Here is a 12,162-nt window from a genome sequence, read left to right as displayed (position 1 = left end):
ATACTCTTCCAGACATCCACCAAACCTATAGTCCCATAATCCCATACTGCTCCATTGGAGACTTTACACAAGTCCTCATTTCCAATTTACTTTAGTCATAAAAGCCCGAGCCGTACCCGGAAAATACTTCCTAAACTTCCAACTCGCCCTACGCTAAGTACTAATTTACCTAGGTTACTTAAAGTATACCTTCCAAATCCGTCAACCAATTAGTAACAGTAACCATGGCCACAATCAAGGTGGAGAAATAGTTCTTCAGTTCGGTGTTCGTATTTGATCGACCGGATCCAAGATATACTCGATCCGTCATAACCACGGTTGAGAAGAATAGAGCAATTATGATTTGCTAGATTTCTCTAGACACAGAGTTTTATCATTATCACATAGTTTCCAAATGTTCATTAAGTAACCCCAATCCCATGACCCAGGACATAAACATAGCGTAAGGTTGTTAACTGTGACGAAATTGATTCATCCAGTCTTATACAAAATCCCCTGTCTTGTCCATTAGCCAACATGCTAGGAAGACCGTATTGTGTAGCTAAAGGAAGCAAAACGAACCTAACATTCCTCGGCACAAAGCTCTAGGACCTCATCCGATCCACTCTGGCACACCTTCACCTGGCTACCGCCGGGCGAGACACCCTGTGGCCAGCAGATAGAAGGACAGGAAGTATCGGATGGCTTGATGACCACTGCGCTGCCGGAGAAGGGGTCACCGAAGACATCGGACATGTCGTACCACACGCCGGCGTTGTCAAGCGTGTAGGCGTAGTTCAGCTGGGGACTGCCGTTGTAGAGACCGTTGTCGACGGTGGTGATCTTCAGGGAGACGCCACCGGAGGCGTCGTCGTGGCGGAAGGGCTCGCTGTAGGACTTGCCCGGTTCGATGGTTTGCTTGGGACCGACAGAGCCGCCGACGGACCAGAGGTAGACGGGGTGGTCGCAGGAGTTCTTGACCACTGCGTTGCCTACGGCGGCTGCCAGGGGGGTCAGGGCAAGGAGGGAGAGGGCTTTGAGCTGCATTTTGTTCTTGATAGGTCTTGGATTGGGCTAAGTATGGAAGTGATTGAGAGGGATGATTGTTTGATATGAGCTTTGGGGTGGTGGGAGGCCGTGCCTTTATAGGTTTTTTGATGGCCTGTGTTTTTAGAGTCGGTTGTTCTTTTGCCTTTTTTTTTTCTTGGGGCTCAAGAGAGGAGAGTGAACACTACTCCGTATGCTATCGGGTCTTTTTCCAGACCGCTCATCCCAAGGTACCCTGCTCTAGTCATGATGGGCTGGTGGTCTGACGGAGGTTAGCTAACCTGATGTCAGTACCCGAGTCGGAAGTATGGTAACTGAGACAATGTAGTAGGGAATGATCGCTTGGCCCTGTACAAACAGTGGAGACCTCTAGCAAAACCAAGTGAGACAGTTACATCTGGGGCATCATCGCTTGCATACATCCGCCGTAGACGAAGAGAGGTACCCAATGGCGATGCATTAGTCGTTCAGACTAGATTCAAGTTGAGATTGCCTGGTTGGCGATGTCTCAGGGCCATTGCAGTAGTTCGCCTCGCGTGGAAGCGGCGGTGATACTATGGATATTTAGTTCGGCTCATTTTGGTCTTCGGGTCTCGTATTTCGGCAGTCTATTGATAGCATATGAGGTCACTTGGAAGCGATTCTCTCTTGTCATCTCCGGCACCGTCATCTGACTAGCGAGCCTTAGGCCCCAGACAGCGGTGGAGAATTAAGTCCCGGAAAGTCAAAGCACAGATGGGGTTCTGTTTATGCACTACTGGCACAAGTCATTCATGCAATGCAACGCCACCGATTTAACTTATCCTGTGGAGATGACGGAGGAAACGGATCCCAATCAATGCCATGAATGTCTCAGTGCTCCGCATACAACATACTACTTGGGTACATTTATTTCCGATACTTGTGTTTTCCTCCTCTTGAACACTCGACCAGAGTAGGGCTCAGGAAATAATACACTGCCACAACTGGTCTGCATCATATATTCAGTCAAGTGGGATACTAATGCCCAGGTCATATTACCAAGGTATTATTATCCAGAAAATTAGCATACATATCAAGGTATATACCAGAAATAAGAGATAATCACTGATCCTTGCTTCCTCATACCAAGTATCAGGCTCGAGCCCCATGGCTGTTCAAGTGGCACAGCATATACCATGATTTTGATTTTCTTTTTCTTTTTTTTTTTTGGTGACCATTCTTGTCTATCTTTTTCTTAATTTACTATTGTGATACTCATGACTATAAGGCGACGCAAAGGTCAATGTTCTAAATATGAGGTTCTGGACATTAGGCCATTTCTCCATGGTGAAGCCCCGATCTAAATGTCCTATATATTGGTCGCAATGCTGGGGCTTCGGTTCATTTCATCTCTACTTAATTACCTAGCGTAACCATCATTGATCCTTCGTGCAATAGATGAAAAAATTATTATGCAACATTCCTGGCCGCCAACCAAAAATAATCGATACAAAAATGGGGTCCTCGTTCAGGTCGGTTTGGCAAAAGCTTCCCCGGGCTTCGTTGGAGACCGACTTGGCTGTTTTTCCTCCTCCGTCTCCTCACTCTCGTGTGGGTCGGCTCGATCCTCGATCCACTGGAACACCTCCTCTTTGTGCTGCATCAGCATCTCACTCAATCCTGACTTGTTAGATTGGATCAAGTGCCCGTAGCGCTTCGATGGTTTGCGCCGGTTTTCAACGGTGTTCCAAACGCCATGGGTGTGCGAAACGAACACAAGAGAATTCTTCTTTCACATTAGTACCGCTTCAAGACGGTGGTGGTGGGGGGTAATTTAGAGCAAAGCGGAACGCATACATCTTTATACCATCTTGACAGCCAAACCTGAGTATGAGAGGCAATCGCTCGAACTGGGTTTTCGGCAACGAATGATACAACGCCATTCACTCGTTTATACAACGTATCTGATCCCATATGAGCGATGATTATCCACGGGGAAACGAAAGCATTTACCTCTATTGATCAGAAGATTGGCGACTCCGTAGAATGCATTGCCAATCCCAAGAAAGAAGATTTCCGTGGCCTCGTTGGGTCTACATCGAATATTAGCTGATGGGTCTCAACCCATTGGCATCTTTGTCCCACTCACTCAATGTAGTTGTCCCAGAGGTATGCAGCCAGTTCCTCGGTCGCTGTGGGGCGGTTCTCTTCCTCGTCTTCATATTTCCCGGACTAGACAGACACGTTAATAGATGTCTAGACATCGAATTAGGGCGGATACTCACGGGATCAATCGTCACATGCTTTGGGATATTGACATCCATCACAGCATACCCTTTTCCAACGGCCCATCCGATATAGTCCTTCATGGAATCAGCCTTCTCAAGTTAGCATGCTTTGCACATTCTTATAGGGGTCCACGTACAAGCCAGCAGTTGTGGGCTTCCAACTTGTTCGTAACAGGGTGAGGCAATCCCATGATTTCCGGTCTGTTAAAAAGTCAGGCTAACCTGGCCGTCTCAGTTCGCGGGATATGACTAACGGATCATGGAATATCACCAGGAGTGGATTGCGTTGATAATAATTCGGCGTGGCCAGAACTTGATTCTCGAAGGATTTGGAGATGGCAGTTCGGTAAATGTAAAGTGAGGTGAGCTTGTAGTTTTCGTATAGTCGTTTAGACTGGTAAGCACGAATAACATCTAAAGACTTGGTTACCCCCAATGCAGTCACCTTGGCTCTTGCCTGTTCTACCTACCATGTAGCCTATCTGTCCAGAGTCCCTCCTCCTGCGGCGCTTTCGGATACATGCAATTCCAGAATTGTGACTGGATCATCATGACTCGTCTCACGGTAGTCGTTGCCAGTTTTGAAGGGAAGGTTGAATGAAGCCGGTCAGGCGGGTCCCCCATAAGGGTCTTCGTGACTGCGAGTGCGGACTTCGAGATTGATCTGAAATTGTAACCGCCCTACGACGATCAGTGTCAGGCCAAACGGTTGTTTACGGCACCAGAGCAGGCTTAAATTTACCTCTAGACAAACAGCAACCTTTCCATTCGCAAGGGTCATAAGCATGTGTGTCATGTGAGCATAGCAGGTAGGTGTGACAAAACAACCTCCAAGCTCGTCACCCACAGCGGCGTCAAAGCCAGAGGCGACTATGATGCATTAGAACCCAAATTGTGCTCTTTCTGATTTCGGGGCATCGAAAGATAGTTTGCATACCTATTACCAAATCGGGATTGAATTCCTGTGCAATGGGCATCACGACTTGTTGAAAGGCATACATGTAGTCGCCATCGCCCATTCCCTGGCTCGGCCAAGGTATGTTCACGTTTCTATACTATATTATTAGCAATGGAATGTAGGTAACGTATATCTGGTGTGTGATCCATACCGCCCATAGCCAGCACCAGCACCGCAGTGGTCCCAGTCGCCTTCATCCCCTCCAGGGTAGAATTTCCCATCCTGATACACATGGAGTGAGACATATAAGACGTTAGGGTCATCGTAGAATGCCTTCTGGATACCATTGCCTATATTGTGTAAGCATCTGTTTCCTGTGCCATAGATACGTTATTTGTCGATGCTTTACCATGATGAACGTCCCTGGGCCAGTCAATACCTCTTCAGCCAGTGTGTCAGATTTTGAAGATTACTTACCAATCAAGAACGAGGATCTTTCTGCATTTTTCTCCTAACTGTCTTTGGCATACACGAGCTGCTACGGATACGTTGTTGAACAGGCAGAATCCCATAGTTTTGTCATGTTCAGCATGGTGCCCTGGTGGCCGGATAACTGCTATAGCGTTCTTCACTTTCCGTGTGGCAACAGCTAAGCATGTTTCAATTGCGCCTCCGACAGACAATAATGAAGACGCAAAGGTCAACTTATTGAAGTATATCGAATCACGAGTATGTTCAAGAGCAATAAGCTCATCATCGGTCATATCTGTTAGATCAGTCAGGAACGTCTATCATTTTAGGTGAAACTATCTGTTTACCTTTTGTACTTTCAACGAATGCAAAATGATCCGGTGTGTGAACAAGTGATATTTCTTCCTCAGTAGCGTTGCGGACACTAATTCGTTTCAAAGGTCGTGAGACAAGCGGTCTGGATGACTCTGGGTCGTCAACGAGCCCAGCTCGACATAGCTCCTTGTAAATATAATAGATTCTCCTTGGGTCCTCTGGGTGGACATCTGCTGTTGGGCGCACTTCACAATGGTAGCGCATCTGAACGTCATAGCACAGACCGGAAGGAAGTTGAGCAATGGGAAGGCCTCTAATGGCAACGGCATCTTCCCCTTCAGACCAGTCGGAGCTTTCCTCAACGAGACTGTCATTAAGCTGGACAAAATCTTCTGCGGTGGCGGTACCAGAGCCAGCTGGTTTTGGTAGACTCTTGGGCGGTGACATTGTGTGGTTGTCTGCGGCAGCAGCTGGCTGAGGGTTTCGCACGCTAGCAGCTGACTGGACAGGCAACTTGAGAGATGGTCCTAGGAGAGGTGGTACGAGCCAAGGGTCCGATCTTCCATTGCTATGGCCAGCGCCATCATGAGTAAGATGCTGCAAGGGAGCAGGGTTGGGGTTATGAGTAACCGCCTCTCCCATGACAGTATCTTCGTCCTCTTCCGCAGCCATTGCGCAGAAGCCTAGACGAGTTGGTCTTATTTCTGTCTTGTAGACGTCTCTGTTCACTCTAGCATGCCATAACCAAGTCTGTCGTCTTGGGCGATTACGTCAGTCTCACAAGACCCCGAGCTTCCCTGGGCAAGATACCTCGTCGATAAAGAACAACACGAGAAGTGACCAATAGGGATCGAGCACAAGAGACATGAAAACGAGTAAAATGGGCAGTACAGTAACGAATAAGTGATGAAGGATAGAAACAAGAGACACAAACTGTACTAGGATATAAGGCTGAACAACAAAGGTAGTTGGCGTTGGGGAATATCAAACACAACTGTGGAGGAAACTACTAAATACTAGTAGTTCGAAAGCCTAGAAACTCAACGACGAAAGACAGCCTGTGCTAGACCAGACCAAGCAATCTAAGGCAAATATTTGAGAAAGAAATAAAGTCCTCACCAGCCCAGAAGAACCACAGGTAAAGGTTGATCTACTATGTGCACACCAATAGAGGTGTTCTGGCGCACGTCCAGGAGTCTTGGATTATGCACTCTGCTCCCTGGAGAAGCCCCAAAAAGCGTGGTTTACTTAGCTTCCGCACGTGACTACAGCTGGTCATAGATACCAAACAGGCCACTTGCAGCTAACGGCAAAAACCTAACCACGATTGGGTGTGGTATCGATTCACACGGTTAACGAAGATGGATCGAACTTGAAATTAGGATAGAGATAGGGAATGGACTTCACTGAAAAGTTTTCCAATTGTCTATCTCCCACTATGGCAAGTCCCAACAATCACTTGCGTTCGTCCGAGAATTTCCCGTACTTCGCCGAGGTCCGTCACCCTGCAAGGCTAACCAAGACAGTATAACTCTGTGTATATATTATGGAACTATTCTAGACCACCTTGAGCTGAGACTGCACCCCAATAAATACGCTAGGAGGAAGTATTGATTTCTAGTGACAAGGAACACCTGTCAGGCAACTTTTATCCAGTATGAACGTCAAATCATTTCATTAAATAAGTACGTTATCATATGCTTTTTATGCGATATGTAGATCCCCGGTCAACAGGGCACTTTGCTATCCCACAGGCCAATTTCTCAGGGTGGTGACCTGATAATCCGGGAACGTGGAACACAGTCAGGCGACTAGAATGTCTTGTTTATAGAACACTTCTAGTTTCTGGTCTCCGTCCTGATTCCTACTGGCTATCGACCTTGGCGATGTAGGCTAAAAGAGAACCGTTAGTAAGGGTCCGGAAAGCTCAGATTCAAGCCTAGAATGACGTACCAATGAGGTCAACAACACGGCGGGAGTAGCCCCACTCGTTGTCGTACCAGGAGACGAGCTTGATGAAGTGCTCGTTGAGGGCGATACCGGCCTTGGCATCGAAGATGGAGGAGTGGGCATCTCCGCAAAGATCAGTGGAGACAATTTCGTCCTCAGTGTAGCCAAGGATGCCTAATCAAGTTAGTAAAAATTGCAAGTACGGGCAGCTAAGACAGTATTGTGCTTACCCTTGAGCTCACCCTCCTCGGAAGCAGCCTTGATGGTCTTCTTGATGTCCTCGTAGGTGACGGCCTTCTCGGTACGGCAAGTGAGGTCGACAACAGAGACGTTGGCGGTGGGCACACGCATGGACATACCAGTGAGCTTGCCGTTAAGAGAAGGAATGACCTTGCCGACAGCCTTGGCAGCACCAGTGGAGCTAGGGATGATGTTCTGAGCGGCGGTACGGCCACCACGCCAGTCCTTGGAGGAAGGAGCATCGACAGTCTTCTGGGTGGCAGTGTAGGAGTGGACAGTGGTCATGAGGCCTTCAACGAGGCCAAAGTTGTCGTTGATAACCTTAGCAAGGGGAGCAAGGCAGTTGGTGGTGCAAGAAGCGTTAGAGAGGACGTTGATGTCGGACTTGTATTCCTTGTTGTTGACACCCATAACGAACATGGGGGCATCAGCAGAAGGAGCAGAGATGATGACCTTCTTGGCACCACCCTTCAAGTGAGCGGAGGCCTTCTCGGTGGTGGTGAAGACACCAGTGGACTCGACAACGTAGGCAGCGCCGGCCTCAGCCCAGGGGATTTGAGCGGGGTCACGCTCGGCGAAGAAGCGGATCTTCTTGCCGTTGACAATGAGGCCCTGGTCGTAGGTCTCGATGGTGCCCTGGAAGCGACCGTGGGTGCTGTCATACTTAAGCATGTAGGCCTACACCATGGAGATCTAATTAGTTCATGGCCGGTGGACATGTCATCCTAGATGATCATGAGATACATACAGCATAGTGGGTCTCAATGAAGGGGTCGTTGACAGCAACAACCTCAACGTCACCGCTGGCGATGCTGTACAAGCACATTTGGTTAGAAACTTTCCCCGACAGAAAAGGCTAGATGGGTAGTCCCATTGACCGGGTACCGGTCTGGACCATGGAGAATCCAATCATAGCCTAGGAGGCGAATTGAACCACTTACGCGTTACGGAAGACCTGTTACCTTGTTAGCCTCAATGAAGTATTGCGATGATGTAGAAAGGACGGATAACTTACGATACGACCAATACGGCCGAAGCCGTTGATTCCAACCTGAGGGGCCATTGTTTGGATGTGTCTGTTGGTTGGCGGGGTAGCTGTCAGTTAATCTGTGTGGAAATGGAAACGGTAGACACTTGGGAATGGCTCTGATATACAAGATTCAAAGGGAACGATGGACGGGAGACGACTCACTTTAAGTAAGGAGACAAAGGGATAAGATGATTGCAGTGATGTGTATGCGAAGAGAGTAGAAAAAGGGAGAAAAGTCAGACGGCGGGGGAGGGGGAGATAAAAAAAGAGCGATGTTGACTGACGCAACGACCAGGTCACTAATCCAGTCACCGGGCGGACACACGGGGCAAAAGCTACAGCTCTCCTCAAGATCCAGAGTGAAACGGGTCCTTGTCAGCTGTTTTCCCGGCTTGCGCCGCTCCCCAGCTCTCAGCAGCCCTTTCCGGTTTCATACACCGGGCAAAGCAGGAGACTCACGATATTTGGGACTCTGCCTCTCCTCGGCAGCTACCGGTCTGACCAATGAGCGTGCCTCAAATCCAGCATGCCGGGTACTCAATCCTACCATCTCGTGAATCTTTTGCCAGTTTTTCGGAATCGAGGGGTCAGTACTACCTAGGCTACGAGGAAGACGATCCCGGCTATTACTCTATCTTTTTGTCCTTTGTTCCGTAGTTCAAGCAATTGAGGGGGAAATGATACCCTGGGGTCCCATACCTGAGGCATCCCCATAGAGGGGCATGATGTAATTACAATCTGGCCATACATAATAACCACTTCTATGGACCACGGCATCCCACTCTTGCTTAATGGGTGGAAGCAATGGAAAGATGAGGGGCACTCGGTTTGACCTTTCCGTTTCCGGGCCGAGAGATCGGACCGGATCAATTATGGTCCACTGCCCCTCTTCTCTCTCGACGCTCACATCATGGCTTAGCGATCTCTCTTAGCCTCTTCTGTTCTCCTGATTCCTGAAAAGATTCACCGGTAGGCAGATGAGGATCACGCGCTTGTCATGGTTTTTGCCCCAATTAATCATCTCTTTGGAATTTTTTACTATTGTTTATTCTTTTTTAGAAAAAATTCAATTCAAATTTTCCACCTTGTTGGGAACCTAGATCTCCCCTGTCTAGAACTTTGCATGAAACTGTACTGGGGGTTTGGACCAATAACCTTGTCTCTTCTTCGGTGATTTTGATAGTAAGGCTCACTCTTCATGCGTTGGGTAATACATAAAACGTCATTATTCAAACTTAATGCGATTGTCATGTCACAGTCAGGCGATATTGAATGGCATCCACCCAAGAATGGCTGAATGATCTGGCCTAAAAATACTACATGTAGATGTTGTTTTATACTGCCTGTGGCTACATGCAGTACACCATTGTAGACTCAGTATCAAACCCTGAATCAATCCAGACTTTCCCCCACTCTTATGTACATGGCGTCTAAATTAAACTAAATCGTCGATCTAACCCATTGACAAGGTCAACCATCATCCAAATCCCCTAAACCATAGCAACACCCGTGAAACAGGGCCCCGAGTCAGTACAATAACATGACCACTAAGCTATAATATCCAACAATTAAGATTCAGAATAAGTAACCTTGCAGGCTAGGTCGAACCACGGTGGTGGCATGTTAGTGTACCATCACGCATGAATTATTTATGTTAGAGAGATTGAATTTCACGGTTCACCGGTGTTTCACCTGTCAGTTGATTTGCCATCTGGAGAACTACAACTTAATATGTCCTACTATGTTGATAAGAGTAGATCTGTTGAGACTGGGCCATGGATTTAGCGTCTCCATATTTGCCCCAAACTACTTATACCCACAGTACTGACGTCTTTACACACTTTACTGCTTACTATGTTCATCGCATGATAGTAATGGCATGACAAGGGCCATACTAGAATCAGATGAGATCAATAGAAACCGCGCATTCCGGTATCCCGAACCTTGTTGCAGATCTTTTTCTATCAAGATACGGTGGAAATGATATACTATCACAATGATCGACAAGATGTATGTCTAATATTCTCCTCAAGGAAAGGGTCAACAACAGTATCCCAGCAAGGCAAAAGAATTCCAATTTGGTCCTGCTCCCACTCAATTTACATCACATCTATAGAATACAGAAGGAGCAAAGCCATGTACTAGGTACTCTAGCATGCTGTCCCCAACAACCAACCGTTTACTCTTCCTTAACACCACCCCTCCAGTTCTTCTCCGCGTTCTCAACGGAGGCCTTGTCACTCTTGACCTGACCTTGGTTCAGGAAGCTGTTGGAGGCCTTGAAGGGGCGTGCGAGGTCACCAGTAGCGGGCTTTCCAAAGACGTGGATCTTGACCAGATTCGATTCTAGAGCGCTCTTGAGAGGAATGATCGACTGAATCAGGAGAGGGTTGGTGTACTTGAAGTACAGGTGCATCACGCACATCATACCAACACCCATCAGTTGTCCCTTGAACAGCTGGCGCAACTGCCCCTGGTCGTACTCCATGTTGGTGGTGGTCACTGGACGGGGCTCCTCGTTGCTACCAAGAGGAGCGGGCTCCACGTACTTCAACGTAGCCATGTCTAGTAGCGCCAATCAGTCATCTAGTTACGGTGGTCACATAAAAAGCGAGGACATACCCTTCTTGCTCTTGATCTTGGACTGAGTGTAGAGATAGATACCCAGGATGAGCACGTTGGACAAGATATACATGCCACGGACGATAAGAAGAACATCAGGGTCCTCAAAAGGGATCTTCTTGGCCAGCTGCATGGCCACCACGATGATGGCCAGGTTGGTACTGTGTTATTGATCGATGGTAAGCATTTGATCCAACATAGAGTAAATGCAATTTGTCGCAAATATTCAAAACAATATTCACAGCGTATTGCACAAAATTACTTACATTTGAGGAGACACCATGTTGACTGCAGTATTGATTGACCCTTTTGTGACGAAGCAGAAGCAACGCGCGAATAGCTTGAGCGGATGAGTGAAGGATTGGCACGCGTGCAGGGACAAAATCTTCCTCAAACTGCGGAACTGGACCCCCGGGAAGTCGGACAGCTGTCCAGATAGGCATTGTTGCACGTGACAAGGACTACGCCTAAAAGAGATTCCCGCAATTGCCGCAAGTTCAAGGCCTGAGGCGATAGTATCACAGCATTAAGGCACCAAATCACCTGTTTGCTTAGATAATGCATTGAGCAACCATCATGCTTTGCACACTTCTCTATCAACGACAACAGTGATCCTGTGATGTTGATGAACGTCCACTCTACAGCCTCTCTGTACAATGGCGGAGGCTCTGGATAAGACTCTCTCACTGCCAGAGTACATTACAGACAATGTCTCATATTCAATAACTTGCCCTGGCTGAGAGCTGAGGTACTACTGAGTGACTCTCCTCAGCTATAACACAGGCCTTCATCACTAAAGCCCATAACTTTCTTTCCTTTTTGGATGCTGTATCAGATCATATGCCATCATTTTGATATGCATTGCACTGAAACTGCTTAGCTGCTTTGTTTGTATCACTAATTGACTAGCAAGCTCACCTTCCAGATATCCTCCATCATCTGGAGACTTGGGATGATGTTCTTGGTTTCCTAATCAGGACTAGCGCCTTTCCGCGCTCAACGCCGTCTTTAGCGACCAGGATGGCTTTGACATTTCTGACTCCTTCATCCATCAACAACGCGCGTGCCGCTGGTGTATCGAATCGCTTCAACGTCCACCATCGTGCTCTATTGCTTCAAATACCCATTTGACGCGACATTTCCATCTCTGCGACCTTAAATCTCGACACTTTTCAAAATGCCTGGTGGAAAGGGAAAGTCTATCGGCGGAAAGGCTGGTTCAAAGGACTCTGCGGGGAAGGCTCAGAAGTCCCACAGCGCAAAGGCCGGTCTGCAGGTCAGTAGATGTATATTTCCTTGTTGTTCCTGCAGTACTTGCGTTGCTGCTATTTCCGGCAACTCGCGGGAGCTTGTGAAAAGCC

General features: G+C 47.7%; 5 protein-coding genes across 5 annotated transcripts; 1 reads left to right on the top strand and 4 right to left on the bottom strand.

The window, feature by feature from the left end:
- Nucleotides 1–183: 183 nt before the first annotated feature.
- Nucleotides 184–1,622, bottom strand: BDV27DRAFT_126963 (BYS1 domain-containing protein). Its single transcript, XM_032066646.1, has one exon. The coding sequence runs from the start codon at nucleotides 1,024–1,026 to the stop codon at nucleotides 562–564; it is 465 nt and encodes a 154-aa protein (XP_031928508.1). The 5' UTR covers nucleotides 1,027–1,622; the 3' UTR covers nucleotides 184–561.
- Nucleotides 1,623–2,515: 893 nt separating this feature from the next.
- On the bottom strand, nucleotides 2,516–5,631 carry hdaA (histone deacetylase hdaA; the record flags this gene model as incomplete). The annotated part of the gene is made up of 14 exons (XM_032072414.1): nucleotides 2,516–2,773; nucleotides 2,845–2,951; nucleotides 3,001–3,080; nucleotides 3,137–3,219; nucleotides 3,273–3,365; nucleotides 3,413–3,476; nucleotides 3,530–3,689; nucleotides 3,746–3,956; nucleotides 4,018–4,145; nucleotides 4,213–4,325; nucleotides 4,385–4,523; nucleotides 4,583–4,596; nucleotides 4,651–4,939; nucleotides 4,992–5,631. 14 exons carry the CDS (start codon nucleotides 5,629–5,631, stop codon nucleotides 2,516–2,518), a joined length of 2,379 nt encoding a protein of 792 aa, XP_031928507.1.
- Nucleotides 5,632–6,605: 974 nt separating this feature from the next.
- On the bottom strand, nucleotides 6,606–8,387 carry gpdA (glyceraldehyde 3-phosphate dehydrogenase GpdA). Its single transcript, XM_032066645.1, has 7 exons — nucleotides 8,342–8,387; nucleotides 8,165–8,225; nucleotides 8,091–8,104; nucleotides 7,898–7,961; nucleotides 7,140–7,827; nucleotides 6,913–7,083; nucleotides 6,606–6,852 (listed from the first exon to the last, which is right to left on the bottom strand). The coding sequence occupies exons 2-7, from the start codon at nucleotides 8,210–8,212 to the stop codon at nucleotides 6,824–6,826; spliced, it is 1,014 nt and encodes a 337-aa protein (XP_031928506.1). The 5' UTR covers nucleotides 8,213–8,225; nucleotides 8,342–8,387; the 3' UTR covers nucleotides 6,606–6,823.
- BDV27DRAFT_126945 (uncharacterized protein) lies at nucleotides 8,388–8,797 on the top strand. Its single transcript, XM_032066644.1, has one exon. It carries the CDS (start codon nucleotides 8,452–8,454, stop codon nucleotides 8,734–8,736), a length of 285 nt encoding a protein of 94 aa, XP_031928505.1. The 5' UTR covers nucleotides 8,388–8,451; the 3' UTR covers nucleotides 8,737–8,797.
- A 1,106-nt stretch (nucleotides 8,798–9,903) lies between these two features.
- Nucleotides 9,904–11,162, bottom strand: BDV27DRAFT_126941 (PHO88 family protein). Its single transcript, XM_032066643.1, has 3 exons — nucleotides 11,068–11,162; nucleotides 10,802–10,962; nucleotides 9,904–10,744 (listed from the first exon to the last, which is right to left on the bottom strand). The coding sequence occupies exons 1-3, from the start codon at nucleotides 11,082–11,084 to the stop codon at nucleotides 10,359–10,361; spliced, it is 564 nt and encodes a 187-aa protein (XP_031928504.1). The 5' UTR covers nucleotides 11,085–11,162; the 3' UTR covers nucleotides 9,904–10,358.
- Nucleotides 11,163–12,162: the final 1,000 nt, after the last annotated feature.

This window comes from Aspergillus caelatus, assembly GCF_009193585.1.
Source record: "Aspergillus caelatus strain CBS 763.97 unplaced genomic scaffold BDV27scaffold_69, whole genome shotgun sequence".
NCBI lineage: Eukaryota > Fungi > Ascomycota > Eurotiomycetes > Eurotiales > Aspergillaceae > Aspergillus > Aspergillus caelatus.
The sequence above is the reverse complement of the archived record's forward strand: the minus strand, read 5'-3'. Positions and strand labels throughout refer to the sequence as shown.